Genomic DNA, 27,431 nt, shown 5'->3' on the forward strand with positions numbered 1-27,431 from the left:
TTAAAATGCATCCTAGGGCCCACACTTATTTTTATTGGACTTATTCCAATACCAGAAGCCCCTGGGGAGGGAGCAAATCTCTCATCCAAGGGGATCCCCAGTGTTCAGGACTCCTGCCCTGAGCCCTGGACATTTTCCATCTCTCGGGCCCGTCACCTCCGTCTGTCTCATGCCCTTCCAGCCTGTTGTCTCTCCTCCCCACCTCCCTCTTTTTAATAATAGAGCTACATTTGAGCTTATCTTGCTGGTCCCTTGGCCTTAGGTAAGTCAAGGTGAGGCTGTCCTGCCACCCTGTGCTCTGGGTGAGTTCTCCTGAGTGTGGGTGGTGACCTGTGAGATGGAGCTGGTTTATAAGCTGTGAGCGGAGGACCAAGGAGCCTCTTCGGAGAGCCCAAAAGGCAAAGGTGGGCCATTTGGGGCGGTGCCCTAATTCATTTTATATATTCTGATGGGAGCTTGGTGGCAGCTAGTGACCATGAACACAGTTGAAAACAGACCCATTCCACCCAGAGAGAGACCAAAAAAGGAGACCAGGTGGGTATGAATTTAGGAAATGGCCTTAATGATTATCTACTCTAAATGTTGGTCTCAATAGGTATATGAAGCTTCTTTTTACTCTGGGGTTAGCAACTCTGGCATATTACGTGTGCCAAAGACTCATTCATCAGTCAGTCAACAAACGCTGAGCCTCGCGGTGTGTCAAGCACTGTTGTATAAAGTATTGAACCGGAGAAACAGATAATGGAGTTTTCTGTCCAGTTTGAGGGAGAACAGATAAAGAAGCCAAGTGTTACTCCGAAAATGAAACAATGTGATAGGTAGTTAGTGCCTGGCTAAGGAGTAGTACAGCCAATCAAGGTTTCTGCAGGGCCTGGGAGAGTTGACCGCTCGACACCCAAGTAGAAATATCACACAGACTCCTGAATACATGAATGTGGGGTTTTAGGGACAGATGATGCCTGCAAAGAAACTTGGGACGTATTTTATTATGGATATACTCAAACTAAGAGGTTCCCAGGAGAGCGTGTAAATGGAAAAAAAGTAGGTCCCAATAATTAGAAACCCAGTAGAGAAGAAGGAGCTGGCAAAGAAGACGGATAGAGGGAGCAAGTGACAGTTCAGTGACTGGGAAAGCACAGTGTCACAGATGCCAAGTGAAGGACGTGTGTCAACGGGAAGGGAGGCTTGGCTGCCCAAGGCCAGCTGGAGCGGCAGTCGTTCTGCGGTGACCCGGAGCTCATCCCGTAGATGGGACATGGGTCAGAGTAGAGTGGGTTGGGCAGCCACTGGGAAGGGAAGGCGGAGTCAGGAAGTCTTGGCAACTCATGTCAAGGTGCTGTCGTAAATGGGAGCATCAAGAGGGAGGCAGGGACCAGGTTTCTGGTTTTGTTTGTTTGTTTATTTGTTTGTTTTTGCACGGGCATCTCTGAGGCATGTTTGCTCAAGAACAGGATCCAGTAGGATGAGAAGAAGGAATGTGCCGGAGAGGGTGAGTCACAGAGGACAAATGTCGGGGCTGGCCGTGGCCGCGAGAAAAGGCACTTCCATCTCACTGGAGGGAAGGCAGCGTGACGCAAGGCAGGCAGTGGATGTGGGGGCGAGAAGATGAAGGGGCTCCCTTTCGATTGCTTCTTGTGTTTCAGTGAAGCTTAAGGCAAAGGCTTCAGCTGAGGGTAGGAGGGAGTGGTGAGCAGGAGGCTTGGAGAGTCCAGAGAACGAGTGAAGTATTCTTCCATACCCAGAAAGACAGCACCCGGTGGCACAGGGTTCACTTTTTCTCGGTGGCTTGGTGCTGCTCCCACGGCTTCTCTCCCCACTACTTGGGGGAGGAGAGTCCGATCCGGCCGCGGAGGCCCTCTTTCCTCACCCAAAGCTCATGGCGGGAGCTGACCGACGAGGGTGGCAAGAAGCAGGGCTCTGAGACCTCGTCGCTCAGCCCTTCATCAGTGTTGGCACACGGTGAGTACGCACTGCCGTCCTCTCCCACGTGCCCTCCCGCCCTCATCCTTCTTTCCTTTAGGGAGCCGGGCAGGGGAGGCGGCTGTGACAGGCTCAAGCCATGCAGGGGCAGAGAAAGCAACAGATATTTACATCAATTCGATGAGGAAGGTTGGGTGACGTCAAGACCCAGTAGGATGGGAAGAAGGAACGTGCGGGAGAGGGGGAATGACGGCACAGATGGAAGGTTGGCCGTGGCAGGTGGCGCGGGGCACGCGGTGGAGGGAGGGCTCCGACCTCTGGGACCGTGAAGCCCCTGCCCCTCCCACTACACACTCGGACTCCCTTTGTAGAGGGTAGAGGTGAGATTTTTCCCTGACAGCTGCTGAGCTGCTGTCAAAGACCCCCCTCTTCCCACCTCTGGTCCTTGTCCTACCTTCCAACTGCCACTTGTGTTTCTATGACTCCTCAGAGCCACTCAAGAAAATGTGCTGTGGCCTCTTACAGCCTTCCTCCCACCTCCTGCCCCTCTCCACCGATGAAACACGGGCCATGCTGCCCCACTGGGACCAGAGTTTGTCCACACAGAAGATGTGACCTCATGGAGGATGCTGTGACAAGGAAACCTGTCACCACACAGGGCTTCAGTTCACCTCCCATCCCCCACTTTCCCCCCTTCTCTAGCCTTACCATATGTGGTATCCCCAGAAAGTCACCCTCTCCTCACCTCTCTGTGCCCCTGCACCTGTTTCCACTGCCTGGAATGCCTTACCTCCAACCCCCAGTTCTCTGCCTCATTCCCCTCCCTCCAAAGTCTGGTCAAGCAAGCATGCTTTCTCCTCGCAAGGCCTTCCTGACCACGCCCTCTCTGCTGCCCCCCTTTCGTGCCAGGTTCACCAGATCACCAGCTGACATGTGTATCTCAGAGCATTCACCATGCGTGCCGAACCCTGGCACTTGGGGAGAAGCCTGGGTCTCACCTGCGTGCCCTCATCACACAGTGCCACAGCTTCCCACTAGGGAAGGTCCCACACAACCGACCGACCGTTGCTTAAGACACTGGGCAAGACAGACTGGGCTTGCCGGAGAGAGAAGAGTAGGGTGCTGGCAAGGACTGATCAAGTTCATCAGGAAAAAATGGGTAGACTTTTAAGGATAGGCTGGCTTAATGTTGCAAACCTCTGGCTTAAAACAACAAAGGTTGGTTTCTCATCAGAGGTACATGTCCCATATGGGCCAGCAGGGGGCTCTGCTCATGACAGTCACTCAGGGGACCCAGAGGGAGCAGACGCCAAGTCTAACAGAATCAGGGTCAGGGGGCAGGCGGTGGGGGTGGGGTTCTTGCATCAGCAATGAAAGGCTTCGGTTGGCCCCACCTCATCAGAGGATGCCAAGAGCAATTCTCCCACATGCCAGGCAGGTGGAGGGCTGTGAATCCAGAACGGAGAGCCAGAGAGGGTCTTGGAACATTTCTCCTGGTTCTGCAGTGAACCAGCAGGGCAGGGCCTCCGGGCAGGCCCGGCAGCAGTGCCTCTGGCTGCGGGGTTATCAGCAGGTGTATCTATCTGAGCACCCAGGCGGTTCTCAGCTGGGCTCCTGTTCTGGTGTCACTGTGCTAGGGGTGGGACTGCCAGAGGAAACCACCAGGTGTGGCCATGGGAAAGTCCCTGCAACATTCTATAGAAACATGGAATTTCCTGGTTTTAACCATTTCTTATCCAACTGCCATCTTGGAGTCGACCAGAACGTTGCAGACCTCTCCAGTCTCCTAGGAAATTTGATGGAGGGCATTGAATCTTGACTGGGACATTGACACACCTATGTTCCAGCCCCAGCAGTGTCTGAAGATCGTGGGCAAATTTCCAAAGGTGTGTGGGCTTCAATGCCTTCGAAGTTGGTAAAGCGCTTTCCAGTTTTCCCTGGCATTTGTATACCTATTGTTCCGAGCGAGCAGTCGTCCACACAACCAATGGAGTAAATGTTACTAACCTTGACTGAAGAAACCGGGAAGGGATGTGGGCTGTGCTCGAGGTCACCCTGGAGGGCATAACATGGGTTCCAGTGTTTGCTCTTGGGCCTCTGTAGGCTCACTGGGAAGATGAGTCAGACCCGACTTCTGGAGTGGCTAGGCACAGGTCCTAGACTTCCCTGGGGCTTGGGGGTGTGGGGACTCTGTCTTCCCAGGCTAACTTGCCCAACCGGCTCCGTGGACTCTGGGCCGGGTCCTGGAGCTCCCTGCTCCCGCAAATGGCGCATGCCCAGAGGGCACCCTGCGGCCACCAAAACTGCCCAGCCTCAGTTTCAGGCCTCTCTGTGCCTCAGACTCCGGTCCCGCCACCTCCACTTGGGAGCTCAGAGCATCCTTTCCCCTTCCTGCCGGGGGTGGCTGCAGCCCAGCTGCCTCTGTCCCTTTAAGAGAGAGAAAGAACCAAATCAGGAAGTGTGAGAGAGCAGGGCCGGCTGGCTCTGGCTCGGAGCTGAGCAGTGTCCCCTTGCAGGGAGCTGGAGAGGACACCATCTGCCCCCCACCCACGCCCCCGCCCTCCCAGCTCCAGGGGTGGGGCAAGGCCCCCCCCACCCCCGCAGCCGGCCCAGCCTCGGGGATCCCCGGGGGCCGTGGCCACCAGGATGTTATGCGCACAGCCTGTGGATGACAGTGCGTGCTGAAAGCTCAGTGGGTGCCACGCTCTTCCACAAGCCTGCAAACCACCACCGCAGCTGAGATGGGGTGAGTGTGCCGAGTCCACAGGGGCCACTGGACTGGGGCAGCCGCAGGGCAGCACTCAGTGGAGTGCAGGGGTGCTGCCACATAGCCAGAGGCTCTCCCAGCCCCTTAGCGCCTCCCCGGGTCTCTCTGCCGCTTCTGGGGTCCCCCCGGCAGTGCCCTGCATGCCTCTCTGGCGGTCACCTTTGTAAAGGACTGCTTGCAGTCCAGAGAGAGAGGCAGGGAGGGCTGTGGCATGGGGGAGAGCTGCCATCTGCTTCCCCCGATCCCTTTCTGGGCTCTACTTCCCAACACCGGCCACCCCTGTTCAGCTTCTGCCTCCATACTTTTCTCCTGCCTGGCTCCTGCCGCCTGCCCTCACCCAACCTGGGGTCTTTCTCCCTGACCCAAGTCCCAGGAGTGGGGAGGAAAGTCTCCCGGAGCTGCTGGGGAAATGGACTGGAAACCCCCAGCCCTGTGGGGGAGGGTGACAAACAGGAAAGGGTTAAAGGGCTGGGGCTGGTGGCCTTTGACGGTGGCTGAGAATCACATAGCACCGAGGGGTGCCTCTCATCCGCCCTCCTCTTTCCGGTGTAGCTCGGCTCCTGGACTTGCCACAGACAGTAAACATAACAGACGCTCGCCCCGGAGAGTCTCTGGCTGATCCACAGCGGCCCAGAGCACTGGGTAAGTGCTTTTGGCTGCAGTAGTCCCCAGGAGGATGACCGGACCGACCGAGTGCAGACAGTGGGTGGGGCAATGGGCGCCCAGGCTCCACCACCCACCCTCATTCATCCAACCAACTCCGAAGGACAGCAGCCTTTCCCTGCACCTGAGGGGGGGGGGGGGGTGGGGGGTGGGGCGAGTGCACACGCAGCCAACCAGATGCACCACCCATCAGCTCCTAGGCACAGCCCTGGCAGGACCAGGAGCAGAGCCCAGGACGCACACCCTTCCAGGGCTCTGCCTTTTGCACAACACTGTGCATTCCCTCGGTCTTCAGCTGCACCTTGCCCCAGTACCAGGGCCCATGTTGGGGACCAGGCCTGGGGAGGATTATGAAGGTAGTGAAATCTGCCACCCACCAGCTCCCCAGACTGGCCCCTTGGCCTTGCTTTTCGTGTGCTCTGTCAGGCTTCACATCCCCAGATCTGCCGGCATCATGATTTTTCCTCAGCCTCCGGGGGTGAGGGGGTAAGGGATTTACCTGATCAATTCATTCAAGCTGATGAGCTATTATATTGTCTCTCTGTATCTCCGTTGCTTTTGCAAAATGCACATACTGGGTACCTTTTCTGAATCTAGGAACTGGCCACTGAGTCTCTTGAAGTAGCCTCTTGCTCAAGGAATTGCATTTTTTAAAAGATTATAGAGAGAAGGCTCAAAGAAAGCTAAGAAACTGTAGGATTCCAGGCATGGTGACCCTAGGGTTGAGAACTGATCAGATGTTACAAGAGGAAGGAACCCTGTCCAGACCAGCCTTATTAGAGAGTATTTAAGAGGTAGTGGCCCTTCTCACGTTCCTTCTCCCAGTCATCCCGTTAAGACCAGACCTGAGCCTATTTTTCAGAGAATTTGAGTTTAATTTCTGAGGCTGCACTCCCTGGCCCCAGTTGCTTTAGAGGAACTGGCCTTGAAAGCACAGGACGGGGGCAAAGATGGGGAATGGAGCTGGAGAGGGTTTCAGATGGTCCCCGGGGCTCCTGAGCCCTTGGATTTGCTGGTCTCTCGCCGCCTCCCCACCCCCTTCCCACACACACATGCGCGCATCCTCACACACACTGCCGGCAGCAGGATGTGTCGTTCCTCTCCAGAGCGGCGCTGACCTGGCCACACTGGCCGCCTGTTAGCTCACAGCAGCAGGAAGTGGTGGGCCCAGGCGAGTGGGTGGAGAAGGGCTCCAGGCTCATGTTGCAATCCTGGAGATTTGTGGTGGTGTGGTTGATGCTGCCTGACCTGGGGCCCTTCCTTCAAGCACTATTTCTGCTTCCTGGGACAATCCCAGGCCTGGATGTCAAAACCCCAGAATTCTCAGTGCCTGGGAGAGGTGACAGAGAAAAAGGTTCGTCTCTGCAGAATGGCCCATCTGGGGAGGTGGTGGGAGAAGATGGGGAGTGAGGACAAGTAGAGTGCCCTGTGGTGGGACAGGCGCAGGCTGAGGGCTGAGGGCTGAGGGCCCCGGGGTGGCGGGGGGGAGGGGGCTGTACTTCTTTTCGGAGAAGTTCCTCTCTGTGCTTCACGTTTCCTCCATCCCCCCCGCCTCCATCGCCCCCGGAATGGCCACACGGAACCCTTTGTGGGATGGTCTTGGGCACAGCCACCCAAGTGGCCACCCCAGTTCAGGAATGGAATGCTCGACCCCTGCATGTTCTTTTTCTAGGCAGAAGACGGCCAGCCAGCCAGGGGCAGGAGATGCAGAGCACTGTCAATTACCTATGGCACACCGACGACCTGCTGGGGCAGGGGGCCACTGCCAGTGTGTACAAGGCCCGAAACAAGGTAGGACACGGCCCTGGCCAGGCCCCCGCATCCGTGAAGTTCTTGGCCCTGTCAGCACCTTGTTGGGCAGCAGGGCAGAGGCCTCTGGACTTTGTCCTACATGCTCTGGAGCCGGGGGACACTACAGCTTTGGCAAGAGGTGTGGGGAGCTGAAAAGGGCTCCTTAGGGATTAGCAGCTTGCGTCAAGCACGTTTTGGGACTGGAGAGAAAGAGAGGAAGACACAAAGCCATCATCCCGGGGAAGTGGCAGCAAATCTAGGAGTAGCAGAGGTGGGAAGTAGGACTTGTTTGGATTTGCCCTGCCTTTGTCGCAGCGCTGTACTGACTGTATGAGACACACGGCACCGTCCTGTCTCAAGAGGTGAAGTCAGACAGAACAGGTTCCAATCCCAGCTCTGCTACCGGCACCAGGGAGTGGTAGCTGCCATTGTGGTTGTTGCCAACAGAAACGGTAATAGTAACAACAGACCATCCCCTGCAGGCTGTCTGGTGTGCCAAGCCCTTGTCCCCAACCAGCGCTGGACCTGCTTCATTCCCTCTGGGTTGAGGAAGGAGCTGGGTGGGAGCTGGGAGCCCCCACCCCCAACCAGGCTGCCTTTGCTCATCTCTGGTCTCAGGCAGGTCGGGGGAAGCTACATGGAGGGCTGGGGGCGGGTGTGCTCCCCGGGCAGGGGTGGGACTTACGTTACCCGCTCCCCCCACGGCAGAAATCCGGGGAGCTGGTTGCCGTGAAGGTCTTCAACACCGCCAGCTACCTGCGACCCCGCGAGGTGCAGGTGAGGGAGTTTGACGTCCTGCGAAAGCTGAACCACCAGAACATCGTCAAGCTCTTTGCGGTGGAGGAGACGGTGGGTCCAGTGCTTGGTCAGAGGGAGGTGGTCTTGTCCTTGACCCACACAGGCTGGAAAGACTCAGGTCACAGAATCATGGAGACGTGGTCACATGCTTGTCAGCAGGTCAGCCAGAGAGGCAACCTGTAGGGTGGAGTAAGGAATGTGGGGTGGGATGTGCGGGGAAAGTGAGGGTGGGTGGTAGGGCCTAATCAAAGAGGGCTTCCTGGAAAAGGTAATCTTGGGCTCAGGTGTGTGGGGTCACTGTAAGGCCAAGGAGGGAAGGCCAGGCCAGAAGCTGGGACCTAGAGAAGGGGGGTTTTTGGCTCTAGGCTAAGTCACCCCCTCTTGAGAAAGCTGCTTCCTCACACAGCGATGGAAGGGAACATTTGCCTTCTGCCCCAAGATTCCCTGTCTCCGTCTCACCCACAGGGGGGCAGCCGGCAGAAGGTGCTGGTGATGGAGTACTGCTCTGGTGGGAGCCTGCTGAGCGTGCTCGAAAGCCCCGAGAACGCCTTCGGGCTGCCGGAGGAGGAGTTTCTGGTGGTGCTGCGCTGTGTGGGTGAGCCCCTCCTTGACCCCCCACCGGGAAGTCTCCCCCCTCTTTCCCTCCTCCCCACTCAGACCAGCCCCAGGCCCAGCCCTCAGGGGAAGGCGATGTCCCAGAGGGTCTGGCATTTCTGAAAAAAGTAGCCAAACAGAGAAGACATTCTGTCCCTAAGAGGCTCTCCGTTCACAGACCAGGACAGACTCTGTCCGGTGTCCAGGACAGACACTGATGAATGGACAGAATCCAAGTACAGTACAACTTTGGATTGCGAGTGACCTGTTTTGCGAGTGTTCCGCAAGACAAGCAAACATTTCTAATACATTTTAACTTGATACACGAGCGACATCTTGCAATACGAGTGGCCCGGATGCCAGATGTCACATGATCACAACTGAGCCAATGGTTCTCGAAATTTGCTTGGATATACAAATGCTTTGAATTACAAGCATGTTTCCGGAACGAATTATGCTTGCCAACCCCAACGTTTTTACTATATCTGATTCCTGCTAATCAGCAGTCTAAAACTCTAGACTAAAAACAATTCCTTTTTTTTTTTTTTTTTAACATTTATTCATTTTTGAGACAGAGGGAGACAGAGCATGAACCGGGGAAGGTCAGAGAGAGAGGGAGACAAAGAATCTGAAACAGGCTCCAGGCCCTGAGCTGTCAGCACAGGGCCCGACGCGGGGCTGGAACTCACGGACCGTAAGATCATGACCTGAGCCGAAGTCGGACGCCCAACCGACTGAGCCACCCAGGCGCCCCACTAGCCTAAAAACAATTCTTAAAGCAGGTTGTCCACCAGAGTTCATAGCAGTGTTATTCACAACAGCCATGAGAAGAAAACAACCCACACATCATGGACAGATGGATGCACAAACAAAATAGGGTATATACACATAATGGGGTACTACTCAGCCTTAAAAAGGAATGAAATTCTGACACATGCTATATGTGGATGAACCTAGAAGACACTGCTAAGTGAAGTAAGTCACAGTCAAATCCATAGGGACAAAAAGTCAAATGGCATGTGGAGGGGGCAGGGGGAGGAATGCAGAGTGATTGTTTAATAGGTAGAGTGTCTATTTGGGACATTGGCAAAGCTGTGGAGATGGACAGTGGTGATGGTCACACAACAGTGTGAATGGACTTAATGCCACGGGGTTTTTACACTTAAAATGATTAAAATGCTAAATTTTATGCTAGGTATATTTTATTACAATTTTTAACTTTTTGAGAGAGGGTGATCAAGGGAGGGCAGAGAGAGAGAGAGAGGAGGAGACACAGAATCCGAAGCAGGCTCCAGGCTCTGAGCTGTCAGCACAGAGCCCAACACAGGGCTCGAACCCATGAGTTGTGAGATCATGACCTGAGCCAAAGTCAGACACTTAACCGACTGAGCCACCCAGGTGCCCCTATTCCAATTTTTAAAAATAAATCAGACAAGAAGGGGGATGCCATCTTTGGGGAGGCAGAGACACCATCCTTCTTAATTTCTTAGGGAATCCCAGTGGAACCTCAACACCCGTGTCTTTGGGCTCCCCTCCTTTGCCCTGTGCCCATGTCTGTCCTCCTGCTTTTCCTGTGGCTCTGTCAGCCCATGCGAACTCTCTATCTGGACCCAAGGGCGTCCTTTCCCCCAAAAGAAGCCCCACACACTGAGCTGTTCCTGGCCAGAGAGCTAGCAGCCCTCCCTCCGTCCCCAGTGGCCGGCATGAACCACCTGCGGGAAAACAGCATTGTCCACCGCGACATCAAGCCTGGAAACATCATGCGCCTCATGGGGGAGGAGGGGCAGAGCATCTATAAGTTGACGGACTTCGGGGCCGCCCGGGAGCTGGATGACGATGAGAAGTTTGTCTCTGTCTATGGCACTGAGGAGTACCTGGTGAGTCGGGTGTTGAATAGGGGCTCTGTTCAATCCCCCTGTGTGGGGCAGGGTATCTGTCACCCCTGCACCCCAACCAGAAGAATTTATTCTGTTCTCTAAGATGGAAAAGGTGATGCTGTACCCTGCCTGGGCCTCCCTGCCCAAGTGTCCCTGCCCGGGCCCCTCTGGCCGGGCCCCCCTGCCCCAGGCCTCCCTTGTGCAATTAGTTCCTTGATGTGATCCTCACCTAGGATGGGGCACTACTGATCACCACTTTCCCCAGGACAGAGAGTGGGCACATGGAAATGCTCTGGATGGGCTAACTCCACACCAATGTGGGGTTTTTTTTTTTTTTTAAGTTTATTTATTTATTTATTTATTTATTTATTTATTTATTCAATATATGGAATTTATTGTCAAATTGGTTTCCATACAACACCCAGTGCTCATCCCAAAAGGTGCCCTCCTCAATACCCATCACCCACCCTCCCCTCCCTCCCACCCCCCATCAACCCTCAGTTTGTTCTCAGTTTTTAACAGTCTCTTATGCTTTGGCTCTCTCCCACTCTAACCTCTTTTTTTTTTTTTTTCCTTCCCCTCCCCCATGGGTTTCTGTTAAGTTTCTCAGGATCCACGTAAGAGTGAAAACATATGGTATCTGTCTTTCTCTGTATGACTTACTTCACTTAGCATCACACTCTCCAGTTCCATCCACGTTGCTACAAAGGGCCATATTTTGTTCTTTCTCATTGCCATGTAGTACTCCATTGTGTATATAAACCACAATTTCTTTATCCATTCATCAGTTGATGGACATTTAGGCTCTTTCCACAATTTGGCTATTGTTGAGAGTGCTGTTATAAACATTGGGGTACAAGTGCCCCTATGCATCAGTACTCCTGTATGCCTTGGGTAAATTCCTAGCAGTGCTATTGCTGGGTCATAGGGTAGGTCTATTTTTAATTTTCTGAGGAACCTCCACACTGTTTTCCAGAGTGGCTGCACCAATTTGCATTCCCACCAACAGTGCAAGAGGGTTCCCGTTTCTCCACATCCTCTCCAGCATCTATAGTCTCCTGAGTTGTTCATTTTGGCCAGTCTGACTGGCGTGAGGTGATATCTGAGTGTGGTTTTCATTTGTATTTCCCTGATAAGGAGCAACGTTGAGCATTGTTTCATGTGCCTGTTGGCCATCCGGATGTCTTCTTGAGAGAAGTGTCTATTCATGTTTTCTGCCCATTTCTTCACTGGGTTATTTGTTTTTCGGGTGTGGAGTTTGGTGAGCTCTTTATAGATTTTGGATACTAGCCCTTTGTCTGATATGTCATTTGCAAATATCTTTTCCCATTCCGTCGGTTGCCTTTTAGTTTTGTTGGTTGTTTCCTTTGCTGTGCAGAAGCTTTTTATCTTCACAAGGTCCCAGTAATTCATTTTTGCTTTTAATTCCCTTGCCTTTGGGGATGTGTCGAGTAAGAGATTGCTACGGCTGAGGTCAGAGAGGTCTTTTCCTGCTTTCTCCTCTAGGGTTTTGATGGTTTCCTGTCTCACATTCAGGTCCTTTATCCATTTTGAGTTTGTTTTTGTGAATGGTGTGAGAAAGTGGTCTAGTTTCAACCTTCTGCATGTTGCTGTCCAGTTCTCCCAGCACCATTTGTTAAAGAGACTGTCTTTTTTCCATTGGATGTTCTTTCCTGCTTTGTCAAAGATGAGTTGGCCATACGTTTGTGGGTCTAGTTCTGGGGTCTATTCTATTCCATTGGTCTATTTGTCTGTTTTTGTGCCAATACCATGCTGTCTTGATGATGACAGCTTTGTAGTAGAGGCTAAAGTCTGGGATCGTGATGCCTCCTGCTTTGGTCTTCTTCAAAATTACTTTGGCTATTCGGGGCCTTTTGTGGTTCCATATGAATTTTAGGATGGCTTGTTCTAGTTTCGAGAAGAATGCTGGTGCAATTTTGATTGGGATTGCATTGAATGTGTAGATAGCTTTGGGTAGTATTGACATTTTGACAATATTTATTCTTCCAATCCATGAGCAGGGAATGTCTTTCCATTTCTTTATATCTTCTTCAATTACCTTCATAAGCTTTCTATAGTTTTCAGCATACAGATCTTTTACATCTTTGGTTAGATTTATTCCTAGGTATTTTATGCTTCTTGGTGCAATTGTGAATGGGATCAGTTTCTTTATTTGTCTTTCTGTTGCTTCATTGTTAGTGTATAAGAATGCAACTGACTTCTGTACATTGATTTTGTATCCTGCAACTTTGCTGAATTCATGTATCAGTTCTAGCAGACTTTTGGTGGAGTCTATCGGATTTTCCATGTATAGTATCATGTCATCTGCAAAAAGCGAAAGCTTGACTTCATCTTTGCCAATTTTGATGCCTTTGATTTCCTTTTGTTGTCTGATTGCTGATGCTAGAACTTCCAACACTATGTTAAACAACAGCGGTGAGAATGGGCATCCCTGTCGTATTCCTGATCTCAGGGAAAAAGCTCTCAATTTTTCTCCATTGAGGATGATGTTAGCTGTGGGCTTTTCATAAATGGCTCTTGTGATGTTTAAGTATGTTCCTTCTATCCCGACTTTCTCAAGGGTTTTTATTAAGAAAGGGTGCTGAATTTTGTCAAAGGCCTTTTCTGCATCGATTGACAGGATCATATGGTTCTTATCTTTTCTTTTATTAATGTGATGTATCACGTTGATTGATTTGTAAATGTTGAACCAGCCCTGCATCCCAGGAATGAATCCCACTTGATCATGGTGGGATCATGGTGAATAATTCTTTTTATGTGCTGTTGAATTCGATTTGCTAGTATCTTATTGAGAATTTTTGCATCCATATTCATCAGGGATATTGGCCTGTAGTTCTCTTTTTTTACTGGGTCTCTGTCTGGTTTAGGAATCAAAGTAATACTGGCTTCCTAGAATGAGTCTGGAAGTTTTCCTTCCCTTTCTATTTCTTGGAATAGCTTGAGAAGGATAGGTATTATCTCTGCTTTAAACGTCTGGTAGAACTCCCCTGGGAAGCCATCTGGTGCTGGACTCTTATTTGTTGGGAGATTTTTGATAACCGATTCAATTTCTTCGTTGGTTATGGGTCTGTTCAAGCTTTCTATTTCCTCCTGATTGAGTTTTGGAAGGGTGTGGGTGTTTAGGAATTTGTCCATTTCTTCCAGGTTGTCCAATTTTTTGGCATATAATTTTTCATAGTATTCCCTGATAATTGTTTGTATCTCTGAGGGACTGGTTGTAATAATTCCATTTTCATTCATGATTTTATCTATTTGGGTCATCTCCCTTTTCTTTTTGAGAAGCCTGGCTAGAGGTTTGTCAATTTTGTTTATTTTTTCAAAAAACCAACTCTTGGTTTCATTGATCTTATTTATTTATTTTGAGAGAGAGAATCCCAAGCAGGCTCCAGTGTCAGTGCAGAGCCCGATGTAGGCCTTGAACTCATGAACCGTGAGATCATAACCTGAGCCGAAACCAAGAATTGGATGCTTAACTAACTGAGTCACCCAGGTGCCCCCATACCCATTTTTGAAATGACAAAGGAGATGGTTCTGATAGTTTCCAAAGGTGGTGGAAGGAGGTCTGATGGATGGAGCTCCGGCCCTTGCCCACCCACGTCTCCGTGGCTGCCCTCTCGTTCTCCCTTTCACAGCACCCTGACATGTATGAACGGGCAGTGCTTCGCAAGCCCCAGCAGAAGACATTTGGGGTGACCGTGGATCTCTGGAGCATTGGGGTAACCCTGTACCACGCAGCCACCGGCAGCCTGCCCTTTGTCCCCTTCGGTGGACCACGGCGCAACAAGGAGATGATGTACGGTGGGCCACGGGCAGGGAATGAGAAGGGACGGGCCCTGGACCTTCCTCCATTGGTCCCTGCTGTATCTCCTACTCCACCTCTCACTCTGTGGTCCTCCTCTGGGCCACCCCCACCCAGACTCCTTTCCGATCCTCTGTTACCAGCCTATAAAACAGGAAGCTGAGCCCTGCCCTGACTGATGGGAGATTATCACGGTCCCTCATCTTAGCTCAGTGCTTCCCTTTAGCCTCCCTCCACGTGTGGCTCCCCATCTCAGCAGAGGCTCCAAAGCTTGTGGAACCTGCCAGGGGCAAAGGTGGGGCAAGGACCCAGGCCCCGATCCCTTGTGGGAGGCCTTCCCTGGTTTCCTGCCGGCTGCTCCAGAAGTAGCTGGAGTCGGTGGCTGCTCCCACTGAGGGCACTGCTCAGAGCAGAAGAGGTTTAAGGTAGATTCGTGGGAAGGTCGAAACACCCACCCTCAGCTCAGGGGTCCAGCTGTGTGGAACCTGGATTAGGTGAGGGCAAGGGGAAGGAGATCGACAGGCGGGGGCTGTCAGGGAAGGCAGGACTTTGAAGGGAGGGGAGGGTCTGTGGAGCACAGCGAGGACAGAGGTGCCGAGGCCGGCCAGACCGGGGGATGTGCAGTAAGGGGGTGGAGGAAGTGGACAGTGGAAAGGGGCAGAGAGCCTGACTGGGAATCTTGTTGGCTGAGGGCCAGGACTCTCAAATTCCGTTTCCAAGCTAATTCGGAGTGGCTGACTGATGGGAACCAACGCTCCGAGCCCCCCATGCTGAGTTTGCCATCCCGTGAAGTGTGATGGGCCAGGAGCCCCGCTGACCTGGTCCCGCCTCGCCCCAGGTACCGGATCACCACGGAGAAGCCGGCCGGGGCCATCGCAGGCACTCAGAGGCGGGAGAACGGGCCCCTGGAGTGGAGTTACACCCTCCCCGTCACCTGCCGGCTGTCCATGTGAGTGGGGCCCTGCAGGAGGGGCAGACAGACTGGAGTCTGGGCTGGTGTCACCTACCCCTGCTGAGAGTCCCGCCCTACCTCGGAGGCCCCTGGCATGCAGTCAGCTGGGGCATACGACTTTCCCTTTCCGCCTCACTGTTTCCATCCTGATGCCGGAATGGGTTCTTCCAGCCCTTCCTCCCCATCCCACCCTGCCCCACCGCCTTGGTCCTAGCTCTTGGGGACATTCTCAGGGGATGCCCTATTACCTACTCCAAGAGGACAAGTCTGGGACCTGGGCCCTCCTGACGGTCTCCGTGTGCTGGGGCACAGGGGGCTGCAGAGCCAGCTGGTGCCCATCCTGGCCAACATCCTGGAGGTGGAGCAGGCCAAGTGCTGGGGCTTCGACCAGTTCTTTGCGGAGACCAGTGACATCCTGCAGCGAGTTGTTGTCCATGTCTTCTCCCTGTCCCAGGCGGTCCTGCACCACGTCTACATCCACGCCCACAACACGTGAGTAAGCAACGGAGGCCCGAGAACCTTCTCTACCCAAGCAGAAGAGTGTATCCCAGGCGGCATTGTGTGGGCTATTTAGATAGGAGAGCTTCTGGGTCCAATCCTAGTTTGGAGAATACTAGTTCCACAAAGTTGAAGTAAAACGGTTCTTCCTTGCTGTTAGACTCCACAGATTCAGCAATCTCTACGATGGTAATGTGCATTAGAAATCTGAGGGGTACCTGTGTGCATGTGTGCATGCGCGTGTGCGTGTGTTGGCAATGTGTTTTCCAAAAGTACTGCTCATTGAACCCTTTATTTCTGGAGCATTTTATAGGACTAGGTGGATTTTACTGGGAGCGTTACAGGAAAGGGGTGTAAAGGTAGAGGCTGGGTATTGGAGCTCCTGTGTTCTGTTCCCACTGTCTCCATCCACCCTAAGACATGAGCTCCAACCTTTGTCTCTCCACCCTTGATAAGAGAGGAAGTCACCCGGTCCCTCCCTTTGAAAAGCTGACCTTCTCCATGGATAAGGACTTAGCTGGGGTTTGGGTCCCCTGGACCCCTACCCTGACTACTGACACTTCCTACCCTCCCCCTTTCCCCCTAACTCCCTTGTGTGTTTAGGGTAGCCATCTTTCTGGAAGCCGTGTACAAGCAGACCAGTGTGGCCCCCCAGCATCAGGAGTACCTCTTTGAGGGTCACGTCTGTGTCCTTGAGCCCAGCCTCTCAGCGCAGCACATCGCCCACACGACAGCAAGCAGCCCCCTGACCCTATTCAGCATGGCCAGCGAGACCCCCAAGGGGCTGGCCTTCAGGGACCGTGAGTAGGGCCACTCAGGCTGGCTCTTCTTTGCTACGAGGGGCAGGGGTTTACGATCCAAGGTATCGATTAATGTTTCTGTGGGTGTTTCCTTGCACCCAAAGGGTGCAGAAGGCAGATTTGGCCTCTAATTCTACACCATGTGACTAAAATGCCATGTGACTCAGGCAGGTGGCTTGACCTCCCTCCCTGGGCTTCGCAGTGGCCACGGAGCTGTGAAAGAAACTTCAGTCAAAACAGGGGGATCTGGATTTAATACGTTTCCACAATCTCTGCAGTCGGTGGGAAGGCCTCAGATAGTTTGGGTTGGAGGAAGCAGGAGTCCAAGGTGATGGAGAGAAGGAAAGGTGGTCAGGGGCCCAGAGCTTTGTCTTCCAAGTTCTAGAAAAAGTATCATTCCTTCTCATTTGAATGATGCCGGTCCCATCCTCCTCAGGGTCTCCAATGCTGGAAAGGAGAATTAACCTTGAGACTCCTGGGCATGAGGGTGGTTTTAGCCCATCTGGGACCTTGGATGTAAGGCTGCAGTTCTCCAAAGAGGACACAAGGGGGCAGTGAGAGACTGCACTTGTAAAGGAGCACATAAAGTGCATTTATTCAGGGTTGCGGGGGGGGGGGGGGGGGGGCGGTGCTCTGTGTGAGGTGGGAAGCTAGAGATGGAAGAGGGGGTGGGGGTGGATGTGCCTGGTGAATGAGGAAAGAGGAACTTAGGATTCGTCCAGACCCCCTCAGACAGGGCCTTTGTCTGCAGCCGCTCAGGACATCCCCAAGTTCTTCCCCAAAGTGGATCTGCAGGCGGATTACAGCACTGCCAAGGTGAGAGGCAGCCCGGGGGGCAGGGAGGGGTGGCGCAGGGGGTCGGGTGGGAAACCTACCGCTGCCTCCTGTGTGTTTCAGAGCGTGCTGGGCGCTGGCTACCAGGCCCTGTGGCTGGCGCGGGCCCTGCTGGCCGGGCAGGAACTAATGCTTCGGGGGCTGTACTGGTTCGTGTAAGTACCCCGAGGGTGGATGGGGAGGGCAAAGCGGGCGAGCCTCATGGTCCGGGGGCCATTCCCGCGGGTGCCGTGCTCTCGGTCCCTGGGGAGAACAGAGCTCTGACTCAGCACCCCTCGGCAGGGAGATGCTCCAGGCCACATGCAGGCGGACGCTGGAGGTCACGCGGATGGCCCTCCTGTTCCTCAGCAGCAGCCTGGGCACCGAGAGGTGGGTGTCCTACCCAGGGCAGGGTGGGCTGATGCAGGTGTGAGCCTGGCTCGGACCCCTCAGCCCTTCTCTATCTGCCTGCTCTTCACCCCCAATATTTCCAACAACGCCCCTCGCCTCCCCATACCCAGAGCTCTTGCCCTCCCTGCCATCCAGGCGTGCAGGGGGCACTCCTGCCCTGTCCCTCATCCCCCACCCTGCTAGGTGACTGTGCATGCCTCCCCTGCTACCCAGACACTACAGGGGGTGGGAGGAAGGGCCGATGGGGGCACTGCTTCAGCAGGTTCCAAGCCCCAGAGCAGCACGGCATCCCCCTGGACCTGACAGAGATGGGATCGGGTGGTCTCATCCTCCACATTCTTCCTACTGTCTCTGTCCTCACCTTCTTCATCTCCCCCGGCCCTGCCTTGGGGCCCCATGCCCACCGCTCCTCGGACTTGGGCTAATTAGGGGTGATGGGCCAGATGTGAGGAGACTGGGAAGAAGGGGAGGAGGGAACCAAGCTGAAGAGTCTGGAGATGAGAAGCAGGAGGACTCCAATGGCCGGAGCACTTCCGAGCCGTGGGCACAGCCCCCCGAATCTTGGAAGGCATGGGGGCTATGGTACAGTTGAGAGAAGGGGGCTCTGCAGGCCAGGAAAGCCTTCCCCACCAGAAGGAAACACGTAATGACCAAGGAGCAGAAACTGCGTGAACATGCCTGATATCCCCACCCCTCACACCCCTGGCCCTTATCCTCAGGAAGGTCCCGGGAGTTTCCCAGCAGTGGGTTGACTCACCGCTCCCTTGCTTGGCAGCAGCAATGCTGATGATGGGGCGGATAGGGTGGTAGTGGTGCGGGAGGAGGCAGAGGAGAGTCTCCAGATGTCAGGAACAGAGTCCCTGGCCTGGCTGGTAGAGATAAGGGGCTGCAGGGGCACCAGCACTGCTCCTCAAAGCTCTGTCCAGAGCACAGAAAGGGGGTCCAGGGATAGATGTGGCCCCATGCACAGAGGGGCCCACATTCCCCTGCAGGAGGTAGCTCTTCCCAGGTGATAGGATGGTTGGGTAAAGAAAGACTAGATATGGGGAAAGGCAATCGTGGAGGTCTTCCTGGAAGAGGTAAAGCTTTTAAGGCCAGAGTGAAAGAGAATACCTTGAGTTGAGAGGTCCTGTGCAGGGACAGAAAAGGGGGTTGTGACTGAAGAGACGGGGGAAGGGATGCTGGTGATGTTTGTTGAAGCCATAGTCAAAATGGGAAAAAAATGGAAAATATCCCAGAGTGAAGGTAGAGCAGGGTGGAGGAGTGGAAAGGAGAGGAGAGAATGCCTGGAGGTCCTAGAAGGTCCAGTTGGCAGATTGGACCCCAATAAAATGGCCAGTGGAGGTCTGTTGTAGGTTCTTGAACAGGAAAGAAGTGTGTAGAGAAAGTATTTACGGTATTTGTCTGCCCACTTGCCCTGGACTATGAGGACTGTGGAGAAGGGACAGCCCAGCCCTGGGCCTGGAGTCCCGGGTCTGCTGGCTGCCGTTTTTCCCATTCTGGCTGCAAGGGCCCTTGGAGGCCTGGTGTGTCTAGAGAAGTCAGGCTCAGGAGTGCCTGCTTCATATCTCAGCCTCCCACCAAGGAGGAGTACAGACAGCGGGAAGATCACTGAGCAGAGAGTCAGAGGGCCAGTCCACGCTCTTCACTAGGGACCTCAGGCCACAGTTATCTCTCCCCACCTGAGCCACTATTACCCCTTTTTCAAAATGAGAGAACTGGATGATCTCTGAGGCCTCCTGCCTCTGATGCTTTGTGATCCCATTCTTTTTTGAACATCCTTCGACCTGTCGGTTCTGGAGTCTGGGGTACTTTAACAAGCACCAGGCATAAAGTGGCTGCCATTGCCCAGCCTGGTTGCTCACCTCTCCCACAGCACACTCCTCCTGCCTCGGGCTCCCCAGGACGGGCTTTCGAAGCCAGGCTCCTTTGGCAGAGTGTCATTGCCTGTGTCCCGAAGCTCCCTGGTCGTCTTTGGCAGCCGCTGCCATGCCGTGGCCCCGTTCAGGCAGCCAGGACTTGCTCCGGGAGCCCCAGTGCTTCCCCCACGCCCACCACCAAAAATGTGTGTCCATGCTCTCTAGCCAAGAGCTCTAGCTCTGAGGTCCTGTTTGATGCCCACAAACACTCTACTGGGCAGCAGGAAGGAGATTTATCTCCCCATTATGTGCATGAAGAACCTGAGTCTTGGAGAGCTGCAGTGACTGAGCCCAGATCATGCAAGACAGGCAAGGTGGCACCTACGAGTAGCACTCAGACCCGTCTGCCCTGACTCCTTGCCCAGCTGGACCAGGTCGGGCTCCTCCTCTTCTGCCAGCAATTATTCCACACCCTGAAATCCATTTGTACATTCACTAATTCATTCAACAACCACGTATTGAGGAACCATTGTGTGCTGAGCACTTTGCCCCGCACTGGAGATACAATGGTGAACAAAGTGGGCGGCACCGCCACCCTCATGAGGCTTCCGCGTCATTCCTAATTCTCTCCCCTCTGCTTTCCGTACCCCCCCACTCCCAAGCCAAAGCACAGGATTCTTTTCCCCTGAGCGTTATCGTGATCGAAATAGTATATGCTAATTGTAGAAAGTTGGAGAATACAGATAAGCAAGCATGAAATAAAAGTGCTATGTCCTATCGCCCAGGGCTAGGCTGTCACACATGAGTAGTGCACGTCCTTCTAGGTAGTTTTCTACTCTATGTGTTTAAAGTATATATATTCACCAACATGAGATTTTATAGTATTTGCTCTTCTAGAACCTGCTTTTCTCAGCTAATGAACTCTCCAACCCCATGCCAATACATTTTCATCTCATCTAAAGCCATCTATAATCAACGTTCCCTAAGTAGCCCCTGCTTTACTTTTCTAGCTGGTTTTGTCCAAACCAGGATCCAATCCAAGACCACACTTTGTGTTTGTTATGCTCCTTAAATCTATTTGCATCAAGACAGACTGCCTCTCCCCTCCCCCTTCATGACACCAGCATGTTGGAGGGAAAACACCCATTGTCCCACTCTCTGGACTTGCCTAGTGCTTCCTCTCGATACCCTTTGGTTTTTTTCCCTCTTTCCCAGCATTTTATATAAACTGAGAGTTCTGAAGCCTGGATGGACTCAAGTTGAACATTTTTTTGCCGAAATACGTCCTAGTGACACTGAACACACTTCATATCTTCCCCTCGTTGGGTGGGGACAGGCTAATTCCTCTATTGTGTGGTCACATTTTCCCTGTGAAAGAACCAGTGTGCTGTTACTTTGGCAGAACACAAGTGTCCGTGCCTTAATCATGAGTCATTTGTTTTAACACCATCCCCAAACAAATAATTTCACTGGGGGCAACACGATGCTAATACCAGGTCCTGGAATACTGTTGGCTAGTATTCTATGCAATCTAGCTTCCCCTTATTAGTAAGCTATCGGTTATCATGAAATACAGTATCTACTGGGAAGAAAATTCAGTTTTTCCTTTAGTTGTAAATATTCCTAGTAAGGAGTTCATTAACAGTCGCCTTGCTTCGTGGACTCTGAATTTTCATAGATTCACGTTGTTTCCGTCCACCTCAATCTTGATTCTTTGCAGTGCTCAGCAACGGTACGACTTTGGTGAGTAGGGGCCTCTTGAAGTCGGTTCCTCTGATCCGACCACAAAACTCCCCACATACCCCAGAAGCCAGCAAGGCTGCGCCAAAGATGTCATACTCAGCATGCGGTCACGGAGCTCTGCCTCCCAATCCCCCAGACATGTCCTTTCTCTGTCCTTCCCTGGAGGTTCAGCAGTGTGGCTGGGATGCCTGAAATGCAGGAACTGAAGAGAGTCACAGAGCTGAGGTCCAAGCTGCGGGCTGTGAGTGAGGCCGGGGGGTGGGTGGACTGTCAAGCGCAGAGTTGGGGGGGAAGTCAGGCTGCCACCAGCACCCCAAGCTGAGGACCCTCTGGGGGTCTGCCCTTTGTTTTCTTGTCCTCCAGTTGGCTGAGGCCCTCTCCAGATATGCCCACGATATCACAGAGACCCAGATGAGCCTAAGCAACCTGAGCTCTGAGCTGATGAAGAACCGGGATCAGGTACATGCGGACAGAAGGTCTGTGGGATTTTCCTTTCTGGTTGGGTGGGGGTGGGGGCAGGGGTGCACAGCTCAGAAGGTCCAGTAGCCTTTTTAGGAATCAATCCGCTTTCTCCCTTATCTCGGCAAGGGTGCTGGGGCATGGGGTAGTGGCGTGGGATCCAAGAATGTGCAAGACCGTCCCCTGAGACTGGCCAGAAGTAGAAAAGGATCTGGGGTCCCGCACCCCTCTGGGAGTTCAGAGAGCAAATTAGAAATCCTCGCAGGTGCACTGGGTCTAAATAAAAGAATAATTTTGTTCCATTTCTATTGTGAACCCTTGCTCTGCTCATTCCCTGGGTTGGCGCTCCTATTTGTAGCGTCTCATTTAATCCTCAAAATAACAATACCCCTAGCACGCTGCTTTGGTAGATGTGGAAGCTCACTCAGGGAGGTTAATGTGCCCTGGGTCACAGCCGGTCAATGACACGTGACGGTGGTGGCATCCTCAGCTCAGGTTTGCCTACCTCCAGACCCATGGTCTCGGCCTACACCAGGGACTTACAGCCTCTACAGCCTCATTCTTTCAACAAAATGCCCCGCCCCCCCCCCCCCCCCCCAGCAGCCTGGTGCATGTGGCTCCGCCCTGATCAGTCACTCAGTGCCTACACGGATCCGGATCCGTAACCCAGGCCCTCAATTCCAAAATCAACGAGTTCTGAAAGCCGTAGGGTTTGTTTTGTTTGGGTTTGTTTTGGTTTGTTTTGGTTGCAAAACCTGACCTCAGCTGGCATGAGTCTCTTTTATCCCACCTACACTGAGCATTCTTACAGTCCTCTGAACTTGGGGTGTATCTCACAAGGGATGCTGAACCAGGCCTCACTCGGGTTCTTCCACAATACAGCCTATGTAACTGAATTACCTTTCTAAAATCAGAAGACCGTATCTAGCCCGAGTCTTTTGGCTAAAAACTGGTGGTGAGGTCTTGTTCACCCCAGGTTCTCCAAAGGGCAGGTGACCCACAGAGCCCTGGGAACCCGCTTGGGCCCTGCCCAGAGTCCAGCTCCAGAAATAGCTGAGATGGGGTCACTGGGAGGGACTTCGGGAAGGAAGTGGAGCTAAACAGGCCTGAGGGTGAGGAAGAGCACCTCTCCCCCCACAACACACACACACACACACACACACACACACACACACACAAACAAAGTGTTTGTATCCAGCCTGAAAGGGGGAAGGAAGAAACAATAATGACCTTAAGCCCTAGGAGGTGAAGGTCCTTGGGAGGTCATCTCCCTCATTCCCCTGCCTCCAGGCAAGACTGAGGACCCTTGGATTCATTCTCGTTTTAGACAGGGATTGTTGATTCATTATTTAAGCACCTTCTGTGTGCCAGGCGTTGAATATACCAAGAGGGCAATGTTTCTATTCTTCCCAGGCAACCAGAAGAGAGATTTCTGCTCCTCTCCCATCTACCCCAGGCACTGCCAGGCTCTCAGGCTCTCAGGGTCCTTCCTGGATTCTGTTCTCAAGCCTTCTAGTATAGCAAAGGCCATTCCGTGGCCTGTCCCCTTGGCTTTTTGTCTATCTTATGTCTTACTCAATACCTTGTGTGCGTATGTGCGTGCGTGTGTGTGTGTGTGTGAGAGAGAGAGAGAGAGAAAGAGAAGGAATAAGCATGGGAATGAGAGGTGGCTGGCCGTCCCCAAGGCACTTCAAACAAGCTTAGGGACAGGAAAGTCACTCTCATTTCCAGACTAGACCCCAAAACTGTGGCAATGAGGCTCCTTCCCCAGGCAGGCAGCTCCTCCGCTATCCCAGGCCCCCGCCCCCCACCGGCCATGCCAACCGCTCCCTGACCCTTTCCTCTGTGCTGTTGGATTCTCCCATTGCCTGGTCCCTGTCTCCTGCCCACAGCATCCAGCAGATTCAGTGCTGTTTGGACAAGATGAACCTCATCTACAAACAGTTCAAGAAATCCAGAATGAGGCCAGGTGAGCCAAGGGGAGAGCGAACTCCTCCCTGCTCTCTCTCTTCTCTCCCATCTCTCCCTCTTCCTTCCTTCCCTCTGCTTATCCGGCTCTCTCTCAATACAGCACCGGTGTTGCCACTGGAGGCCCCTATGTGGATGGTGCATGTGAGGCCAGCCGGGGTGCAGCTGGTCTAGGCCGTGTCCCTCTGTGAACTGAGGGACGTGAAGCCTGTACCTATTGCCATGTAAGAGGCTTAGATGCCATGGGTGGGGGACTCAGCTGGCTGGAGCCTGGCTGCTATGGGAGAGGTGGCCTTTGAAAGAGACCCCTCACTTCTGCAGGGCACTTTACAGTTTAAGGAATGTTTCCCTACCTGCTGTGTCTTTGGCTCATTAAAACAGCCAGGTTTCCCAGATAAGGGAGGATCTGAAGAAATGTCGTGTAGTCACTGGGCCAACTACTTAGCCTGTCTTATCTACTCATCTGAACAAAGACCCTCTGGGTGGGGGCAGCTCATTTACAGGCTCAGGGATGGGCAGCTGCTTGCCCAAGGTGACTGCCATCACGGGACAGGGTAAGATGGAACCTAGGGGAGGGTTGTGGACCTGGGGGCCTGGGAGACCTCAGCTGACTCTTGGGTTTAGGGGACTAACACACCAGGAGCCAACCCTCTCCCTCTCCACCCACGTAGCAAACATCTCCCGATGTGTGAAGGCCTTGGTCTTGAGTGTCAAGTTCTCCTCCATCCCTAGAATTATCTAAAAAGCACTAACCCATAGAAATGTGATGCCAGAAACATACCTAACTGTGAGTTCTCTACGTGCCAGAATTTAAAAAGTAAAAACAGGTGAAATTGATTTTCATGGTATATTTTATTTAACCCAATGTGTCCAAATTGTCATTTCAGCATGTAATCAACATAAACCAAATTACTAAAAAGATATTTTACCTTTTTTTTTTTTTTTTTTTTTTTTTGCCACGTGCTAAGTCCTCACAATCCCGGTGTCTTGGACACTCACAGCACATCTCTGTTCAGAAGCTAATTTTTTGGCAGGTGAGCTGTCGTCTCACCAAAGCCATAGAGCTGTGTTCCATGGGAAAACAATATTTTACACTGCTCCAGCTTTAAGTTGTTGATTAATTGAATTAGTTACATTAAAATAAAATTCAGTTCCTCGGGCATACTAGCCACTCGGCAGGTGCTCAGTAACCACCCGTGTCTCGTGGCTGCCGACTCAGACATACAGATCCGGATGATCTTGTCTCCGTGGGAGCCTCAGTCTTGCCTCTGGGTCTGGCTGGGGGGGGGGGGGTAGGGGAGCAGCACAGGAGATGGGGAAACTGAGACTCTCCTGTTCCTGACGCCCAGCTGGCCTCCTTGCTGTGATTTCAGGAGACCCTCGGAGGCTTTTCTGCCTTCGTCACTGGGATTCCATCGTCCTAGCATCACTACCCTTCTGAGCACCTCGCTAGGCACCATTACTCTCCCCTAGTTATAGGTGAGGAAACCAAGACCCTGGGAGACTAAATAGCCCAAGCAATCCAGGTCTGGACACGTCTAACCACTCCGCTTTACAACCTCAAAGAGTTTTGTTTCCATGGGTCTGCAAGAGTCCTTTATGAAAATTAAAAATGAAAGGAAGAATAACTCTTGACTGCTACCCCCTGGAGTGTTGAAAGAGGCCATTCCGAAATATGCTTCCTGGTTTTCTCTCTCTCCTCACACCCGTCCTGGTGTTATAGACGATGGATGAGGAAGCCCACTCGATGAGATGAGGTCACTTGCCCACCACCTCCTGCTACCAGGAGGCTGGGCTGGGACGTGGAGCTGGGACTTCACGAGTGCTCAGAGAGCTGAAAGCAGGGCCCAGGACAAAGATCCCAGGGAGGGGGTTCTGCCATTAGGGAACCGGGAGGGGGCAGCAAGGCAAAACTCAAGCGTCAGGTCACTCCCGGGAGGCCCATTCCCTTGAAGCCCAGGAGGGGGCAGCATCTCCCTACTGTGGTGAGCATTGGCAGGAGGTGGCCAAGGCGGTGAAAACCAGCTCTTCTGGCAAAAGTGGCTGGTCCAAGAAGGGGGGAGGTAGAGAATGAAGGCGAGGTACAGGGTGGTGGCCCGGCTTATCCAGCCCCTTGCTGCAGAGCCCAGCTGGCTCTGCCTGCAGCTCGAATGGTCAGGAATGGGGCCCACAGACTGCAGGCATCAGCCACTCCGGAGGGGTCTTGGATGACCTTGGAGGAGGAGCTGGGGCTGACCATGCTTCCTTCAAGGTCCTCATCCACCACATCCCGCCTGAAAGTATCCCCAAGTATCATCTCTCCACCCCCAGCCCCAGGAACCTTATGGCAATTTCTCTGCAGCTTCATGCCTGCCCCCCTGCCCCCGCCCCCCACACCCTTTCCTGGCTGTTTGTTTCACTCCTGACCTTTCTGGGTCCACTGAGCTCTTGAGGGCCCAGGCTGAGCTGCCTTCATCTTTGTAGTTGTCCCCAGACCCTTGTGGCATTCTGTTTCGTTGACTAATTAAACAGGCGACACCATTCCTGTCTGTTTCCTTCAGGCCTCGGCTACAACGAGGAGCAGATTCACAAGCTGGATAAGTGAGTGGCCCGTGCCCCTGGCAGGTGGGTGAGCGGGAGGGTGGGTGTCGCCGGGAGCGATACTCTGTCCCTGACCGGATGGGGTGGAGGGCTCTGATCCGGGCTTAGGCAGAAGAAAAGCGGGTAACTGTATGTGGGGGCAGGTTATCTGGGGTCAGGGGAGGGAGATCGTGTAGCTGACTCAGAGGGAGGTTTCCCTGAAGCAGTCTTGATGTAACTGGGTTTATTTCTAGTATGAACAAGACTGTTTGGAATATTTCCATTCCTAGTTGCCCTCACTGACTCCCCGCTTACCGCTTCCGGCTTCTGACCTCTGCCGGAGCGTTCCCTCGCACTGCTCTCTGCTCCTCTGTATGCTGGACTCTCCTCTTGCAGGAGACCCTCCCTGACTTCAGTGGTTATTTGTAGACTTACTCCCCCAGCTCTACACCCGTCCCTAACCCTCACACACACACACACACACACACACACACACGGTCTCTCAGTCTCTGCAGAACCATCTCGTCTCCCCTGTGAGGACTGAGCCTGTGAGCATGTGTGTTCTCTGAGGCCCCCTTGTCCTTCCCCCACATCTCTCTGTTGCTGGGTCGTGTGTTCCAGCCACTCCGATCTCCACAGTCCATGTGTGCAAGCATCATTTCCTGCTTGTTGGGACAGGCAGCCCTGCCGTGGGCCTTGAGGCGGTGGACACTGAGGGATGCTGCCCTTGTGCACGGGTGGCTCTCGTTGCTTATCTCTGTGCCTGGGGGTCTCTCTGTCTTTTCAGGGTGAATTTCGGTCATTTAGCCAAAAGGCTCCTGCAGGTATTCCAGGAGAAGTGCGTGCAGAAGTACCAGACATCTCTAGTCACGCACGGCAAGTGGATGAGGTAACAGTCGGACCCTCCCCACTGAGCTGAGCTCGTGGACCCCCAGGGCCCTTCTGAGCCTGGCCCTTCGGGCTTGCAGAGCCCTAACTGAGGGGAGGTGGGAGTAAAGGCACAAAGACCAGAACATGAGGGGTTTTTTTGTGCACCTGGGAGATTTCTGTACGTTAGCTTATTTAATCCCACAACATCTACCTACGCAGTACACACGCTCACCCCACTTCACAGATGAGGAAACTGAGGCTCAGGGCAC

The 27,431-nt window shown here is 53.2% G+C and overlaps 1 protein-coding gene across 7 annotated transcripts in view; it reads left to right on the top strand.

The window, feature by feature from the left end:
* The first annotated feature begins 4,493 nt into the window (after nt 1-4,493).
* Nucleotides 4,494-27,431, top strand: part of IKBKE (inhibitor of nuclear factor kappa B kinase subunit epsilon) — a 29,900-nt gene continuing 6,962 nt past the window's right edge. For 2 of the 7 annotated variants that reach the window (XR_006213874.1, XM_042976041.1), the window contains exons 1-18: nt 4,496-4,666; nt 5,240-5,329; nt 7,023-7,141; nt 7,850-8,098; nt 8,405-8,534; nt 10,229-10,410; nt 14,064-14,224; nt 15,069-15,179; nt 15,495-15,674; nt 16,284-16,480; nt 17,232-17,296; nt 17,378-17,469; nt 17,597-17,683; nt 21,472-21,547; nt 21,670-21,782; nt 23,658-23,734; nt 26,274-26,313; nt 27,080-27,181. Coding sequence is in view for 6 of the 7 variants with exons in the window: in XM_042976041.1 (XP_042831975.1) it covers nt 7,055-7,141; nt 7,850-8,098; nt 8,405-8,534; nt 10,229-10,410; nt 14,064-14,224; nt 15,069-15,179; nt 15,495-15,674; nt 16,284-16,480; nt 17,232-17,296; nt 17,378-17,469; nt 17,597-17,683; nt 21,472-21,547; nt 21,670-21,782; nt 23,658-23,734; nt 26,274-26,313; nt 27,080-27,181 (1,949 nt within the window). In the remaining variant the exon portion in view is untranslated. Of the gene's footprint in view, nt 4,667-5,239; nt 5,330-7,022; nt 7,142-7,623; nt 7,760-7,849; nt 8,099-8,404; nt 8,535-10,228; nt 10,411-14,063; nt 14,225-15,068; nt 15,180-15,494; nt 15,675-16,283; nt 16,481-17,231; nt 17,297-17,377; nt 17,470-17,596; nt 17,684-21,471; nt 21,548-21,669; nt 21,783-23,657; nt 23,735-26,273; nt 26,314-27,079; nt 27,182-27,431 lie in introns of those variants that run through there. The other 5 variants (XM_042976045.1, XM_042976042.1, XM_042976043.1 and 2 more) reach the window with 5 other exon arrangements.

Source organism: Panthera tigris, chromosome F3, assembly GCF_018350195.1.
Source record: "Panthera tigris isolate Pti1 chromosome F3, P.tigris_Pti1_mat1.1, whole genome shotgun sequence".
NCBI lineage: Eukaryota > Metazoa > Chordata > Mammalia > Carnivora > Felidae > Panthera > Panthera tigris.